This window comes from Thermobia domestica, chromosome 8, assembly GCF_964235325.1.
Source record: "Thermobia domestica chromosome 8, izTheDome1.hap1.1, whole genome shotgun sequence".
Lineage (NCBI taxonomy): Eukaryota > Metazoa > Arthropoda > Insecta > Zygentoma > Lepismatidae > Thermobia > Thermobia domestica.
The window spans coordinates 90,370,516-90,389,490 of NC_137461.1; the positions used below are offsets into that span (position 1 = coordinate 90,370,516).

The 18,975-nt window shown below is 37.2% G+C and overlaps 1 protein-coding gene across 1 annotated transcript in view; it reads right to left on the bottom strand.

Moving 5' to 3' along the window:
- The window catches only part of LOC145693069 (spliceosome associated factor 3, U4/U6 recycling protein-like), an 81,545-nt gene that overhangs the window by 37,697 nt on the left and 24,873 nt on the right, over nt 1-18,975 (bottom strand). The window contains exons 4-6 of the mRNA XM_081768741.1: nt 13,454-13,638; nt 9,174-9,407; nt 6,984-7,278 (exon numbers count right to left, since the gene is read on the bottom strand). Of these exons, the coding sequence (XP_081624867.1) occupies nt 6,984-7,278; nt 9,174-9,407; nt 13,454-13,638 (714 nt within the window). The remainder of the gene's footprint in view (nt 1-6,983; nt 7,279-9,173; nt 9,408-13,453; nt 13,639-18,975) is intronic.

Sequence of the window (18,975 nt, forward strand, 5' to 3'; positions counted from 1 at the left end):
ATGCTTTTTGCTCAAAATCTTCCATAAAGAAATTCGCAACTGCTGGTGAAAGTGGTGATCCCATGGCGACTCCATCCGTTTGTTCATAGTACTGTCCATCATATAGAAAGTATGTTGAAGTTAAGGTGATTCTGAATAATTCCACAATTTCCGGTGTGAAGTGTTCACTAAGTAGGAGTAACGTATCTTGAACTGGAACCTTGGTGAACAATGAAACCACATCGAAGCTGACTAGAAGGTCTCCTGGAGCTGTGCGTATTGTTTTTAGTGTATTCACGAAGTCGGATGAATTTTTCACATGATGCTCACACTGTCCTACTAATGGCTGAAGCAGAGAGGTGAGATACCTGGCTAGGCGGTAAGTTGGACCCCCAATGGCACTGACGATGGGTCTCATCGGGATGTCAGGCTTATGTATTTTTGGCAGGCCATAAAGTCGGGGTGGCTGACTACCGTGTGGCTTGATTTCCTTGCGGGTTTCATCTGGTAAACTGGCTTTTCTCAAAAGAGCTGCTACTTTCCGTTCGACTGCAGGTGTAGGGTCCCTCTTAAGGCGTCTGTAGGCCGTGTCATTGAGTAGCTCCAACATCTTGTTCTTGTAGACTTCTGTAGGCATAAGTACAGTTGCATTGCCTTTGTCTGCTGGTAATATGGTGGTGTTGGTGTCTTGGCGAAGATTTTTGAGAGCTGTTCTTTCTTCTTTGGAAATATTAGGTTTTGGTATTCTGGCCCTTTTCAGGGCCAAACTTACTTCATGGCGAATTTCATCTGCTTCTGCTGTTGGAAGAGAGTGTATAGCTTGTTCAATGCTGGAAATTATTTCTGTAGACGGAATGAACTTAGGCGCTGGAGCGAAGTTCAGACCTTTTTGTAGCAGTGAAGAAGTGGCTTCATCTAGTTGATTGTCTGTAAGATTGATGATGACTCTGTCTGGATTTCGCTCTGATGTATCCTGTATCGGTCTCTGTAGTCGTGAAAATTTCTTACTTTGTTTCCTTGTAGTTATGAGGAGAAGTGATTCTGCCTGTGCCGTGGAACTGGTGTCAACCCAATCCCAGTCTGCCGTAGTCAAGTGTCCAGTGAGGAAGAGCTGAGTTGATAGAAGTTTGCGATCTAATCTGTCGAGTTTCCAGCGGGTGAAACTAATGCGTTCCTTCACAAGAGCTAAACTGGTACGATGTATAATCTTGCTAATTCGAAGCGAGTGAAGCGGGTAACGTATTTGTGCGAAGACAGGAATGACGTGCTGATCTCTGCATCTCAAAAGGAAGGCAAGATTACAAAGCGTTCGAGCCTTCTTCTTACGCAGGTCTTGAAGTTGTAATATGCTGCGTAGGATTTCCTCCCCGTAGAGGTGTTTGAAGTAAGATTTGAAGCTTTCCTGGCGGCGTATATTATAAAAGCCAGTTTACCAGATGAAACCCGCAAGGAAATCAAGCCACACGGTAGTCAGCCACCCCGACTTTATGGCCTGCCAAAAATACATAAGCCTGACATCCCGATGAGACCCATCGTCAGTGCCATTGGGGGTCCAACTTACCGCCTAGCCAGGTATCTCACCTCTCTGCTTCAGCCATTAGTAGGACAGTGTGAGCATCACGTGAAAAATTCATCCGACTTCGTGAATACACTAAAAACAATACGCACAGCTCCAGGAGACCTTCTAGTCAGCTTCGATGTGGTTTCATTGTTCACCAAGGTTCCAGTTCAAGATACGTTACTCCTACTTAGTGAACACTTCACACCGGAAATTGTGGAATTATTCAGAATCACCTTAACTTCAACATACTTTCTATATGATGGACAGTACTATGAACAAACGGATGGAGTCGCCATGGGATCACCACTTTCACCAGCAGTTGCGAATTTCTTTATGGAAGATTTTGAGCAAAAAGCATTAGAACTGACACCTTTCAAGCCGTCATGTTTTTATAGATTCGTAGATGATACGTTTGTCATCTGGCCTCACGGGGAGAAGACACTGCATTTGTTCCTCGAATTTCTTAATAAACAACATAGTAATATCAAGTTCACAATGGAGATTGAAAAGGACGGATGCTTGCCATTCCTGGACATTCTCATCCGCCGGAAGCCCGATGGTAGTCTCGGCCATAGCGTCTACAGGAAACCTACTCACACTGACCTCTATCTCAATGGCAACAGTTTTCATCATAAGTCACAGCGAAACACCGTCATCAGCACACTAGCACATAGAGCGAAAGACATCTCAGACGAAGAATCCCTCCCTCGGGAACTGGATCATCTCAAGAAGACGCTACTCCAGAATAATTACAAGAAGCATGATATCAGTTTGGCCCTGAAAAGGACCTTTTCTGAACAGAGGAAATCCAAAGAAGAAACTGAAGAACCATTGAGTATAGCAGTTTTACCATACACTGGACAACTTTCTGGAAAGATCTCCCGGATTCTGAAAAAACACAACATTAAGACCATACACAAGCCGCCACCAAAAATCAGGAACTTACTTCGCCCGATCAAAGATGACTTGGGCTTAAAGACACCAGGCGTGTATCGTATACCCTGTGAATGCGGAAAGGCTTATATAGGACAAACAGGACGCACCATTGAACAACGTTGCAGAGAACATGAAAATTACATTAGATTATTCCATCCAGAAAAATCAGGTTTAGCTGAACACAGTTTATCAGAAGGCCATAAAGTTTTATTTAAGGACACATCCATCATTACCAAGAGCACCAGTTACTGGACCAGGATAGTAGCCGAATCTCTCGCCATAGTTCATGAACCGGACAACGTTAATAGAGACACTGGATTTCAACTCAGCCCCCTGTGGAACCCGGTCATCAGTACCACAGCAAAGAAAACGACACACAAACATTCAGATAACCCTCAGCCAATCAATAGCACGGACTACGGAACTTAGCCAGCCAATCACAGCTCCAGTTTTTCAGATTGAACCAGCCAATCAGGAACCAGCATTTTCAGCCAATCAGGAACCAGCATTTTCTCCAGCCCAGAGTATATATTACTTATATCCGCTGATCTCTACATAATTGCCCTGATGACGAGAACGATGACAGCTCTCGAAACGTTGGCTTATCCACCAGTTTTCACCTGGCTGATTGCCCGAGAAGAACTTTATAACACAACATTTGTCAAGAAACTTTCCTATAGTGGTGAAAGAAGGCGCCACATCCCCTTACATTGATATTGTGGTACGCAGTGGAAGGAGATCGTTATCAATCTACAATATAATTTTATACTTCATTCAATGCCATTACAGATCTCACCTTTCATTCGCTAGTTGGCGCTCGTACAGTATTAATATTCCACGGATGGTCATGTACACAGGCTTTATCACTGCATTTTATCCGCAAATGCTGACGGTGTTGACAATCGATTAAGCCATATATTCTGCTCGCCATCTTCAATTGTATTAATGAGTTTTCTTGTCAGTCGGCAGACGCATTTCGAGCGGCACAGAATTTGCCCCTTTGATCTGGATCTTATTCCGGCTACATATTACGGCCGACTATTTAGCCATTGGCTTTTGTAGTGTTGTAACACTTGAGGATGGATGTATACATGTCTTTCCGATAGTGCATTTATTATTCTGGCACTGTTCTAGAATTCTTGTAGAACTTGCACACAAGTCTTTATACGTCGGCAAAGATTTGGCGTCATTTCACTGCTTCATGAATTCACTCTGGCGTTTGCTGGGCTTCAGATAAGCTAACATGCCAGATGTGGAATTTTGATACAGCTCGCGCGCATATATTCTGATCAATTTTTTGTATCATAACTTAAAATGCCTCATGTATTACTTATCTACTAAGAAAAATTGGTAATTTAAAATTTGCTAACTTCTAATACTTCTGAACTGTATGACAAGCAGTCACAATACAACATAGACAATCAATCTAATGATCCTTAATGAAAATTATTCCGTTATTTCCGTATATTATGCTTATTAATTGCATTTAGATGTTATGTGTATGCATACCTGTCAGTATGTGTAGTATATTATCAAGACAACTACGAGTCACCTACTAGATTCTCGCGTCGTATGAATGAGAAGCGGTTCATAGTCTTTATACCTATTCAGTGCGTTTCAGTATTCTTCAGGAAAGATTCAGCATACTTTTTTGCGTACTCAAGTGGCCCGAGTGTTCAGACACATCAATATGATACTCACACAGAAATACTAAATATGCACGATTTGGTTTGAGAAATTTCAATGTTATGCCAAAATGCTAGCTGTCAAGCAGGTCTTATAAAGCTGTCAAGCCAAATGAAGAAAAAATTAACATTAGTATGTTCCACGAGGCCCAGGTTTTATTCGTGGTGGGAATTCATGTGGTTTGGATTTCATGTTAAGCTATAGATCCACGTTTCATATACCTTGATGTTAACTAAATTCCAATTCAACCAACAAATTATGCTTCACAGTACCTCACTAACCGATTTAAAGAGTTAATCTCTTGGCCACTAAACTTAACTCATTTTCCAGAGAAAGTATATTTCCTTATTTATAAGAAAGTAGTTTATTTGTTTTATTTTCGAAGAACAAAAATAGGATTTCCAGCCGCTACAACGTAGATGGGTTATAGTCGATCAGATGGTTTATTTTTAGTTAGGGTGGTATGTATGGTCATAACGTTAGGCTCATTGCATTATTTCTGGCGTTTTATACCGAAGCTGGCTACCTCTTAACTAAATTCCCGACTACTTTACGATGCTGAGTCTAAGAATTAACAATTTTCGACCTCACAATAAAATAATAATAATAATAATAATAATAATAATAATAATAATAATAATAATAATAATAATAAATAAATAAATAAATAAATAAATAAAATAGCGAGATTCATCGTGGCAATGAGCATTCTGTATGTGTCTTTGACGGGAAGACCCACGTTTGATTCTCGGCGGATGCCCATGTGGTTCCGATCCCACATTAACCTATAGGTTCACATCTCATAAAGCCTCGATGCTGAAAGGGATCTAATCTTAAATCAAACAAATAATAATGATATATTTACATTTAATCTTCTGCTGTGACGTGCTGCCCTGTAAGATACATTAAACAAAGAGCGCTAAATGATGATAATAGAGTTGATGGAATGAAAAGAGTGGAAAGAAATAAGAAACCAGTAAGTTTTCCTATCATGTAAAACAATTCGTCCTTCACTGACTTTTAGCAAATTTTATTACAGACCCACACTACATACACTTACTTAACATTAAACCGGTTGTTAAATCCAAATTCGAACTTTGACTATAATTCGAGAGCCAAAGCCCTTTACTTGAAAATTGGAATGATAGTAGACCGTAATGAGTTCAGTAAGTATGAAAAATATTGTTCGCAGTTTTGATTCCCGCGTTACTGTGCATCAAATTAGGGATTTGGGGTTAGTGAAAAAAAAAAAAAAAAAATCCCACTTTGATGGCCCATAACTTGAGAACTAAAGACCTACACACTATAATGCTTCAAATGTATACTGAGTCCTCAACATTACCACGATGACCAATTTGGTTAATATTGGATGAGTTCCATTTTTCGTATCTAAATAACAATTAGTGATTATAAAAAGGATAAATATTGTTACCTTTGATTCCACTTATTCATCAGAAAATAAATCCACATATTTAAATTGATGTCCAATAGTTAGGAACCAAAGGTTTGCAACTATAATATTTCATGTGCTTACTAAACTTGGATGGTCTAACACCATTTCAAATTTGATCAAAGTTGGGTAAGTTTCAGAAATCGTATACAATATACAACACTATCCTTGTGACTAATAAAGTCATTTACTTATTTATTTAAGTGTAATGAAGAAAATTAATGGAAATTAATGCACATGATGATGGTATCAATCACAGGTCACATAGCTTAGGATGACGAACCCTTTTCACCAAAAATGAAGGATCAACCAACAATCCATCACCGTGATCCTCTGGATATATGAGTAATTATCAGGATTAATGAAGTACAGTATGCGGCAAAAGATACAGTACTGAAATTTGAGTACGGATGGCGAGCACGTGCAAGTGGTATGAGCTGTGAGTGCCACGTGTGTGCTCAGTTGTGTGTCGACTAGCGCAGTGTGCAGTTGGCGCAAAGATAGTATTACTTACAACAGAGGAGAAGGGATTTATTGTCGAGTGTTTTATCCGCTCATAAGGTGTACGGCAGCGTCTCACTGCAGAAGATGAGCAAGCATGTCTACTGTATTCCTCTAGAGTGTAATTATGGTATATGAAGATGAAGATTTCATAAGCAACATACGGTTCAGTGATGAAAGCCGTGTATTTTGATCGCTACATCAACCGACAATTGATTATTGACCCATTGCTGCATGATTTGCGTTGTTTTTACCACACTAAAAAAATGTCGTAGTAACATCAATGGATGAAACAAGACGGGGCTACTGCCTACACTGCAAGTGAGTCACTTGTCCTTCTGCCCACAAAGGTTTGAACATCGCTTGATCAAGTGGAACGATTTTCCATATCCTTCTCTCTACCCTAATCTCACGGCTCTAGATGCCTACATATGGGGTATGCTAAAAGGAGCAATTTTCCGAACAGAAACCCCCTACCATTATACGGGAGTTAAGTTAGAAGAATCGGTCATTTGTTTTGTTGTTCCAGTAATTCGTGTTCACTAACATGTTCATCGATCTACAGGACAGCTATGAAGAATGTGTGCGATGTAATGGTCAATATTTTGAACACTTGATGTACAGGCGCGAGTCCTCTTAAATTTACAATATATGCTGAGTAACACTTAGTTCATCCATTTGACATTTCTTATGTTTCATTGGATTGTACAATAAATAAATAAATGACAATAATGTTATTTCAGTACTGTTTGTTTTGCCGCATTCTGACTGCTGTAAATGTGACTAACTCATGAGCGCTATAGCATAAAGAAGTGAGGATTATTATAAAAATAATAAAAAAAGAAGTACACGAAAGAAAATATCAGTTACCTTTAATTTTTTCGTGTGGCTTCTCATATCTCTCTAAAGCTCTTAAGTAATGTTGCCATAAAGATGAATTCCATGGACAATTTCTTACAGCTCGTTCAAACACAGGCAAAACAACGACGTCTATCTTCAGCTGAGAATCTACAAATTCTATATAATCCTGCCACAAAGTTGCTTCCAAACAATGATCAGCAACCGCACGCTCATATAGAATTTGAACGCGAGCTGGATCACCTTCTTTCTTTTCATACGCTATGTAGTCAAGGTAAGTTTTCAACTTATTCTCCTCATCGCTGAGCTGTAAGTGTAAAGTAAGATAAACTTCGTAAATAATTACTTCATTTCACTGATTTTACGTATATGGTGCTCGAAAAGATTTGCATAATGGGCTATAATATTTTATGATTAGCACTAGGACCTTTTTTTTTTTTTTTTTTTTATGTACTTGTGGCCTTCACGCTTAAGTTGTATAATAATTTTTTCCCTCTATTTACAGTTAGACTCACAATAGAGAAAGAAATAGATAGCCACACTTGGCAACGGTCGATCATTGAATTCCTGGACAAGATTAGCGATCACTCAGCCACATTCTTTTGACGCAACTTGCTTCCTGTGTATGGACATTGGACCGCAACAATGTCCAGCCAATGGATACAACGGTTCCATAGTGGTGATTTCAGCTTGCTGGACCAACCACGATCCAGGACATCATCAAATGCAGTGAAGACGTTAACCAAGACGGCATTGATCAGGAATGATACAGAGTAAACACATGACAGCTTGTTAAAACGAATGGGTTATCTGTGCGTTATATTGTTTGTCACTGGCACAGCTATGACGTGCTTTAAAGACAAAGACACCGGAACTCTAACATAATCATCAAAATGTACCACGAAAATGCGAGTCCCTACTCTGCCAACCACACACAGCAGCAAATCAGAAGTATGGAAATGACAAGTGGTCCTCAACTTCCCTATAATCCGGACTGGCCCTGTCCGATTTCTTTCTGTTTGATTGCCTGAAGAGTCACCTTCGTGGTAGACAATTTGCTAGTGACCACAAACTCCTTGTATGTGTGAAACAGTAGAGAAATAGTCAGCGTCCGGGGTTTTACCAAAGTGCATTTACGGCATGGAGAAAAGAATGATGGGCTAAATGCATCACAGCGATGGAGGATACATTGAGTTACATGCGTACGTACATCATGCGTAAGGGCACAATTACATATACATAAAATTTCATGACCTTAGTGCTACCATTAAAAAATTATGAGCCATTGGCCATATATATTTGACCCTTGGTAAACTTACATAGGAACACTCTAATTTTTCGTATTTATTTTTCTCTTTGCAACACAAATAAATATTTGTTAAAAAAAAAAAAAAAACTTTATTTCCTACGTGAGTTCTTAAAAAGAACAATACGCAGAGGAGAAACTACCTGAGCATCTACACAGTGGAAGTATTAAAAAACATTCACCCATTGACAACTATATGTTTTGTATTGTTGTTTCTACCTTTCTTTTTAATATACATATGCAAGATCTAAATGGAATAAGCATTGGAGCAGTTAAAATCTGAATGAGGAATTCTTACGGATATATTTAATTATGGGAAAAAATGAATTATGGATTTGAAACAAGCTTACAAAGTTAGAACGTTTTTTAATACCATCAAGGGAAAAATGATTTAGCACCAAACCTAACCTTCTGAACGTTAGATATATAAATATATTAAAAAAGTCAACAAAATTGACACAAGAAAAGAAAAAAACATTTTATATATATGCTGAATTAATGAATATGGATGAATACCAATTACAAAATAAGTTAAAAATAACACTATATGGTTTTAAAACTGATAATTAATCACTACTTATTTATTTAGCAGTAACCACCAAGTCAATATCATTTAATATAATTTCTATTATAAATACAACTTGGAAGCAGATAAATGTTCTAAGTATATATTTCTATACAGATAATAAACAGAAACAAAATTGACACCTGATTTTTCTTTAGATCACATTAAACTACATTTTAATCGAAATATTCATCTTTGTGGGGAAAAGTGAAGCTATTGATATTTGTAGTATATGTATAAAACTAGAAATACGATCATCTTGTGCGAAATCAATGGTATGTTATAAAAATCAGCTATCTATGATCCCTGACCACAACCTATATATGCTTACCAATAATTCCTCAAACGGTGCTATTTTTTCTAGTTTTGAAAGAGCCCTATTGTAACCAGCCACAATATTGTTATCTATTTCCTCATTGTTCATCCAATCTTGGAATTCTTCAAATGTTTTTTCCATATCCAACAGGGGGCAACTCAGTTGACGTCGAAATAGATTTAGTATACGCTTTCTCTGTTTACAGTAGTCTTCATTCTCTTCTTTCGTCGTCACAGCCCCCAATTTTGGCTGAAAAGATTGGAACAAACTAACCACTATTTTCTATAATATACACACAATAAAATACAGAAATTCCAGCATGGGCATACGAAAATAAAAATAAAAAAGTACCTGCATGATAGTTATAAACAAAGCATGGGACACAATGAAGGCACAAAATACAAATATCCAGCTCTCGAAACTGGAAAAGTTTGTACATGGAATGTAAAGATAAATGATCTAAACAAGAAAAGAAACAGAAATGAAAGAAGTTTTGTATGTGTGTCGTTCTCAGTCATATTAAATGTTATCATTTGGAAACATTTCAACCACACTGAACCAGACAGAACTTTTAAATTGGCTGGCAGCGACACACATGTCCCTGAAAAAACTCTCCTATTTTCGCTAATGATACATCCAAGGCTTTAAGCCTAAGTGTCTGTAAGGTAAGGTAAAGATCTAGTTACATCCTTCTTATATTTTAAAAATGGCTTGAAGGAATGGAACCGTGCCTTAAGTAGGGACAATAGAAATAGGGCGGTACCTGACAGGTGTAAAACAACCATGGTGGCCGAAACGATATTTCACACGACCCTCTCTTATTTAAAGTTTTGACCTGAGTACAAGATAGCCAGCCGAATTTAATATAGCCGTTATGATGGTATTATTCTAAAAGTTATCCTATCTCCGTTACCCCTACTCAAAATATGGTCGCTTTAAACAGGGGTGTGTCCAGATTCTTGTTTCCCCTTGTACATTTAGTACCTTATATTGTTATTGTTCAAAAATATCATGTAAGCACTTTTTACTTTGTGTTTTCCACACTCGTGCATATGAATATATATAAATCACAAAGGTGTGAACATTAAGTACAAAATTCCAGTGACGAAATTACATGTAGACACTTAACTGTCCAGTCCCGAACCATTTGCGAAAGGAGTACAAGAAAAGAAAGGAATACTAGAGATAAAATGTCACTATCGGCTACAATCAGTGTTGTGCCTGAACGTTATGACGAAGAAGCGTGTGGGCAGTTCAAAATTGCAGTAGATTATCAAAACAGAGAGAGAATGTAAAGTATTAGGAAAAAAAGACCATGTTCCGAAGAAATCACTTAGGGAAACTTCTGGATATAGAAACTGTAACGTAAAATGGTAGAGAACACGGAAATAGAAGATCAAAAAACGTTAAGATGTGAAAATCGTAAAGCAAAAAAGTGAGGTGAGAAAATTAATCTTGATTTTAACGTCCCATATTTATAAAAAGACAAATGATTATGAAATAGTTGGTGAAATCATGATGTAAGAGTAATCAAAATTTACGAATTTTGAGGATATTTATTTTATTTTATGCACTGGACTTAAAGAAATGCATTTTGTTTCATTTTACGTTACAATGCACTCTTTGTTCACCTTTGAACCTCATGCGTGGAACTATTGTGATAACGTACTCTCACATACATTTCTTGTTCCAGCCAATGAGAGTACAAGCAAAGACGAAATGAATAAAAGTTCGTATGATATGAGGGTTCCGAGATTTCATTTTACGCCTGGGTTTTAGACCCATGAATGAGGCTTCGTCTGAGAAATGAGAAGGATGACGTAGCAGTGTTCAAGATGGACACTACCCAGTGAAACCTGCGTTACTTCTGTGCTTAAATATTTACGAACATTTTTTTTTTCATATTTTTCTTTTTTTAACCATTGTGTAAGTATGTAGAATCTTACATATAAAAGTATACAGGGTGACTATTAAAATTCCAAAATGAAATTTCGTGACTTTTTCGTGACCTTTTCTTTACCATACCACGAAATTTTATAACTTTCTCACGAGCGAATTTGGGTGCGAATTAGGCCGGATTTTCATGCATACGATAGAAGTGTGTTGCGATTTGGTAGCGTCTAAAGCTGATCATAGACATTTTTGGTGGTGAATTTTGACGTTTTATAGAACAAAATTTTCCATTGTAATGAATGAAAAAAAAAAAAAAAAAAAAATCGTGACCCAAAAAATAAATTTCGTGACTTTTTCATGACTTTCGTGACCGATAGACACCTTGGTATACAATACACTGAACTGAATCATATACGTAATTTCTTTTCAATATTTTCCTCGGGATTGTAATGTGCATGGTTCACCTATATTAGATTTTATACTATGTTCTCTATAGTACAATCGAACTGCTGAAGTATATTGCCTTGAATATAACTCCTATATTGTGGTCTGTTGCAGTTGTTCGTGCTGAGGTTGGAACAAAACTTCGTTTTGTTTGAATCAATCACAATTTGCATTTGTAACATCGTTTGTGTGCAGATAGCTTTGTATGCATTCGGGTTGTTATTGGCGAAACTGTCAATGCACGACCGCTGAACGGATTCCAAGTTCTATTCCCGACCTTGGTTATTACGTTGGTATCCTTTGCTCTCTGCAGTAATCATAGGAGAACTTGAGAAAACCTGTGAACATGATGAAGTCCACTACAAACTCACGTACACAGAGTCGAACCAAAGAACCTTCGCAGCAGAGGTGACAGGCTTGACCACTGAGCCATCATGTCTTTCCACAGAAACTGTAATGTACAATAATGGAGAGTAAGGATATCGCAAGATCAAAATAAAAGCTAGGATAGCAGAATGGAAAAGCGAGTAGAAACAGAGTGAATAAAGGTAAACTATAATAATGAAAAAAGTTACTTTTATTTTGCCTAAAATGCTTATCTCGACGTTTTCCCCTACTACGTACTTCACTCAAAAGAAGTTGTATTAGATTTTGATCCTACACAAAGAAAAATAACATGAACTAATAAGTATCCCAAATCAAACATTGTTTCCATCAGTGGCAATAACCTGTATTCAACGATCAGGAACACTATGATAAAACTCAGTGGAAAGTTGAATCAAACAAATCTCCCCCGGTACGTGGGTTACCTCTTTGAAGGTTTGGAACTGTCGTCCCTATTACTTGCTGTTGGAGGAGTAATGGTTTTGGTTGTTTGAAAGTGGATTCACGTGAAGACAAAGAACGATGGCGGCGCGTATTGCTAAGAACCCACTTCTCATCTCATGTCAGCACTCTTTTCAGAAACAGAATTTTCCTTTCACGAAACAACGAAGTAACAGGCATTTGCTAATTTACCTTTCTAAGCCGAAGTAACAGACATTTTTTAATGTAGCTTTCTAAGCTGAAGACACAGGCATTTGCTTAAGTAGCTTTCTAAACCAATGTCAATAATGTGAGACTCATCATCCCTCCCAAAATCTTACATCTTCTGCAATTATCGGTCTCAATAGCTATCTTGTGTGATTAACTTCTTATAAATGTCTTATGCCTGGTGCATCTTAGCTATTTTTCGTTGTTGATATTTATCGTCGCTCATTTACCATGCCCCTACAAAGTGCCTGGAATAATTTTCTTCCTATTTCACTGACGTTTGTTTCCAGTTTACACTCGTACATCATAAAGGCCTCGCAGCACGTATCCTTTATGTAGGGAGCAATAATATTAACAGTAACTGAATCAACTTCAAAAGATGAGTATTCAAACTTTGTCCAAAGAGAAATTGAACCAATAATTATATAACAATCTGTGCACCTTTCGAATATTTTGTTTTATTCATTGTTCAGAGTACTTAATCCCTCTCTTTAGAAGCGCACTTCCAACAATAAAAGTACGTGAACAATGCATGAAAGAAAATATCAAAAATGCACGGATTATTTTCTAAATATTGACTCAACCTGTCTGTAGACAAAGTTTGAATACATATTTCATGAAGTTAATTCAATTATTGTGAATGATAGCACTTTGTTTCCTACAAAATTCCTTTTTCGCGATCAGAAATACGTGCTGCCATCTGTTAGTAACTAGCGCTCATTTAAACACACCTTAAATACAGCTTCTTAATAACTTTAGCACGGTATTGGATTCTTTTTTTCATTCATCCTTTGAACAGCAGAAGACTTTGCCCATTTAAAAATAATATTTCTTACTTTCAGGTTTCGCCTTCAACTGAACTTAACACTCCTTCACTTAACGTTTATTTCTACTTTCTTATTTTTGCTTTACTGTGTAATACATACCTCTAATAAACTGAGCATAGCATTCTCAAACTCTCTGTAGCCTTCCCACAGAAGAGCTCCCCTTGGAACATGTAATCCAGCAGCTGTAATTGCCCTTTCAAAAATATTTCGAACTTTATCTACACCATCTTGTAAATTCATATTTCCTATACTAAACTGAGCATACTCTAACCATACGTCCACCGCTGGAAAACGAATAAGGAATAAATATTAACTACAGTTTTTACAGCAATATATAACAGTAATAATACAGTTCACTTATAATGGCTTCACTCACATAATACATTAATGTAATTCCTCACCGGTCACTGGGTAGTAATACTTTATTTAAACCTATGTGGGGTGTTCATTAAACATTACCCCTGACCAACTTACCACTTAAATAGTGACTGGTTGACTGAGATACACGAAATTTGGTACAAGCATTAGTCCTTCTCTATAATAGAAACCTCCAATGGCCACCCACACATTTTTCTTGTCTCTTTATGCACTTGCAGAGACTATTTGCTGAAGTCCGCAGAATGTTCCAGATGCCATGATTCGACCCCAGAAATCGGCATTTCAAGGCCTAGGAAATGCTTTCCCTTCAAAAATAGGTGAAATTAGATGGTAGAAATGTCACGAGAGTATGGGGATAGAAAAGAATTTCATACCCGCAGGATCGTGCTTCTGTCTGGTCAACAAGCAAATTGCGATCTGGAGTGTTGTCTTGAAGGATATGAACATCTTTGATCAGTATTTCATGCCTCTTGGTTCTGAAGGAATCCCGTAATTTCTGCAGCAGTGAAGTATAGTATTGGTAAATATGACCATGGCATGACGAATTTTTAATAAATAGAAACGAAGTTACAAGAAGTTAAAAGATGCCTTCCATTTCAACTCAGGCAAAAAAATATAAAATTGTACCATCACCATCTCAGATATTGTTGAAACTTTTTTTTATAGACATGTTTTTAAGAGACCCATATTTTTTCGTTTTGTCGAAAAAAATTTTCCCGCCAAGTAATGGGCCATCAAAGACGGGGAGTACAATTTATGAATTGTAGAAGACATGGAAAATGGTCAACTTCGGAGCCTCACCATTCGGCTATGGAGACAGGTAGAGTTATAATTCTTGTTGTGGTATGTACATAGGGATATAAATAAACTATATTTTATTATAGTTTGGTTTGCGCATGCGTATCTTTTTGTACATAAATTAACAAATGAACGTCAATTTATCTGAAAAGTCGAAGTTTGCGAATTTTTTTCGAGCACTTCCGGTTCGAATTTTAAAATTCTGTTTTCACGGTTGGTAAGACCTGGTTACCCGCTTTCCGAAAAAAAAAAATTGTATCGCTTCTGTGTGCAACCGTTTTGTCGCAAAAAATTGGAGAAATTGTAAAATTTTCAAAAATCGCCATTTTTGGGCGCCATTTTCTCGAAAACACCATCTTTTAAAATTCTGAAATTTTGTCAGATGGTTCAACTTTACATGAATAATAAACACACCAAATACCATTCTCGACCAATGCTTCATGAATTAACTGCAGCCTTTTAAAGTTAACGAAGTTTCGTTAACTTTGATGTCACAGTTAGCAACACTGGGAACAATAAAAGTGCAATGATTTGATGATGTTTGTGGTTCACATTCATTAAATGAAAAATAAAAGGTTTTCTTGACTGTTTTTTTCATTATTTTGATCAAGAAGGCTCTCTGAAATAGTAAAATGAGCCTCTCCCCCTACTCTTCCGTTTTCTTAAACCGTAATAATCTGAGGTGGAAATTACGATTACGAAACACACACATTTCAAGTTCACTTACTTAAGATGGTCTTCGGAAACAAATTTCACTGATTTTTTTTTTTATTTTTTACATGGACCAATCATTTGCTTGATTGGTGTCTAATAGCATGTAACCATGCAGGTGCTCCAATAGGTGTTGGCTCACTCACAACTTGTCCAGGAGTGGATCTAGGGGGAAGAAACTTTTTTATTTTATATATAAATAAAACCGATCTCAGAGTTTAGAGCTCGTAGCTCTAAGTAGCAGTATACCCCCCCCCCCCTTCCAGAAGTCCGTCCTGGATCCGCCCCTGCGTAGCACATTGTCTATAGTCACAAATGCTGAACGTCCATGTGGAACCATAAACAGCACTTCAACTTCACGTAATTCATGATTTATTCATAATATTTCTGCTACGCACCACTGGTTATCATACATATATGTATGTAACAAAAGTTCCTTTTTGCAGATTTCTTAAATCTACACTTTGAATTGCAGAAGTTCGATGTTGGGGGAAGCATGAAGTTAGTTCATGGTGACCCGTTACTGCAATAAAAACTTTGCCATTTTCCGAAAGCCAAAGATGACTTCGTTGAATACCAGTTACCGGTCGCATACTTTACCTTTTTTTCTTCCGGAAGTCGTCGAATTCAGTTCCAGGCAACAAAACGAGAGTAATACCCGGAGTTTGTACTTGCACTATACTCACGAATTCTTCTGCGGTTTTAGTGGGGGCGCGGTGGCTCAGTGGTAGAGCGTTCACCTCCGGTGCTTGGGATCCCTGGTTCGATCCCATATCGCGCCGTGTGGGCTTTGTGGTGGACAAACACCGTGCTCGTGGGTTTTCTCGAGGTTATCCCGTTTCCTCCCACTTTCTGCATTTCATTCATTTCTCATAATCACAGTCTCCTTCAGCCTAACCGGCATAATCGTGGGACGTAAAACTTAAAGATTTCATTTCATTTTTTTCTTCTGCGGTTTTAATACTGTGTATCTGTATTTGCCTAAGGTTATGCCGCGTTGCCACATTCTTTACACCTCCCTCCCCCTCAATACCGTAGCAGAGACCATGCATGGTCGGTTTCACTGCAAAACCACTGCTTTATTGGACCTGTCTGCATCTCGAACATCTTATATCGATTTTTAAAGTGGGATGCAGCGCCATCAGAAATCACTGACACGGTTTGGGAAACTGTAGACACTTATTTTCTCGTATTCAAACCTTTTTCTATAAAGTATATTTTCGCTTTTCTTCGAGTATTTTTAGAATCTTGTCTATGGCTATGAGTACATGAGCCGAATCGTGTGTTTTATCGTCCTTTATTACAACAAAACTGTCAGTTGTTTTATATTCCGGTGATAACTCTGAATTTCACTTTGCAGAATAACAGTCCAGTTTTCAGCGAAGTCCACATGAAGTAAAATAGAATTTGTATCTTGAAATTTTATACGGTGTTTTTCGGTAGCAATTAATTCTTGATGTAGTCATGAATTACAATTCTTACAGTTAAACAAGCAATGTACGATACGAAAACAGAAAGGGTCAGTTTTTTTAACGAGATTATTGTTTTCCCATATGGCATACGTAACACTTTCATTTTCATCAGGATCAATAATTAAAAACTCCACACTTATTCCTTCCACTCCAGGACATTCACCACATTCTTAAAGAAGACAGTTGTCATTTTCTACGGATCATACTACTAAAGGAAATAGGTCACTCATGACAGCTTCAATACAGGCTGCACCTTTGATTTGTAGCAACGCAGTAGCAGCTAACTTAAAATTTGCACAATACACACACACACACACATACACACTTCCCTCGCAGGTTGCGGACTGACCCACTTTAGTCGAATACTGTAAAATTACGAGTGACCCATTCTTATGTTGGGATTGTTCTGTTTAAAAAGTCAGTAAATTTCTTTGGAACGCGTAAGAAAACATTTCGATTTTTTTAACTTTTTGTCCTTTTTCGATCACTGTAATGACATCGCACTTAATTGAGACTTTATTTGGAGCATTCCAAATTATCATTGAGGTAATAGTTCAGGCTTTTTGTAGATTATCAGAATTTATTAGATGAGCATTTCAAGTAAACTTAAAATTTGTGTGTATCGTAATCATAATTTCCACCTCAGATTATTTCGGTTTAAGAAAACGTAGGAGTAGGGGGAGGCCCATTTTACTATTTCAGAGAGTCTTCTTGATCAAAATAATGAAAAAAACAGTCAAGAAAACCTTTTATTTTTCATTTAATGAATGTGAACCACAAACATCATCAAATCATTGCACTTTTATTGTTCCCAGTGTTGCTAACTGTGACATCAAAGTTAACGAAACTTCGCTAACTTTAAAAGGCTGCAGTTAATTCATGAAGCATTGGTCGAGAATGGTATTTGGTGTGTTTGTTACTCATGTAAAGTTGAACCATCTGACAAAATTTCAGAATTTTAAAAGATGGTTTTCGAGAAAATGGCGCCCAAAAATGGCGATTTTTGAAAATTTTACAATTTCTCGAATTTTTTGCGACAAAACGGTTGCACACAGAAGCGATACAATTTTTTTTTTTCGGAAAGCGGGTAACCAGGTCTTACCAACCGTGAAAACAGAATTTTAAAATTCGAACCGGAAGTGCTCGAAAAAAATTCGCAAACTTCGACTTTTCAGATAAATTGACGTTCATTTGTTAATTTATGTACAAAAAGATACGCATGCGCAAACCAAACTATAATAAAATATAGTTTATTTATATCCCTATGTACATACCACAACAAGAATTATAACTCTACCTGTCTCCATAGCCGAATGGTGAGGCTCCGAAGTTGACCATTTTCCATGTCTTCTACAATTCATAAATTGTACTCCCCGTCTTTGATGGCCCATTACTTGGCGGGAAAATTTTTTTCGACAAAACGAAAAAATATGGGTCTCTTAAAAACATGTCTATAAAAAAAAGTTTCAACAATATCTGAGATGGTGATGGTACATGCTCTGCTTGAATTGAAATGGAAGGCACCAAAAAACTGTGTTTCAAAGACTTTTTAGTTCGAAAAAGTGCTAAATTTAAATAGGACATTCAATCTCATAGATGGTTTTCAAGAAAAATAAAGATCATATTGCCGTTTACAGCAATTTGATATCTCAAACCATTTCGGAGGTAGGACGAACATTTTAAAAGCTGCAACAGTGCTCAAAATTATGTAATCTCAGAAAATGTTGTACCGAAAACTATTGCTGCGATGTTTCAGAACAAAAAAATGTTTTAAACAATTTTCACAAATACGCCATTTTATGTAGCATAGAGATCTCTACTATTGCAGTAAACGGTTTTCTTTATCTTTATATAAACCACTACTGATAACCTAACCACTTGTGTGATTTGATTGATATTTATGTAGGCACTTTTTCGAAATAAAATCCTTTGAAAAAGAAAAATCAAATTCTCGATTCTCCCTAACTCCCTTCCTACTTATTGGAAACACATCATTACATGACCATACTATTCGACATATTACTTCGACCGCGAATTACACCGCACATCTCACTTGCGTTATTACTGTTCCAAAAGTTTCTGAAATTTGATTTAGGATTTAGGATTTAGATTTCTGGGCTTTCGGCATCTGAGGCCATTTAGCCCGTCACGTTTTGAGGGATGACGTCCCTCGGCGAGCACACAATCCGGAGAAAGAGAAGGAAGAAAGGAGTGGAGAAGGAAGGAAGCGGCCTGGGACCTATAAGTTAGGTACCACCCCGG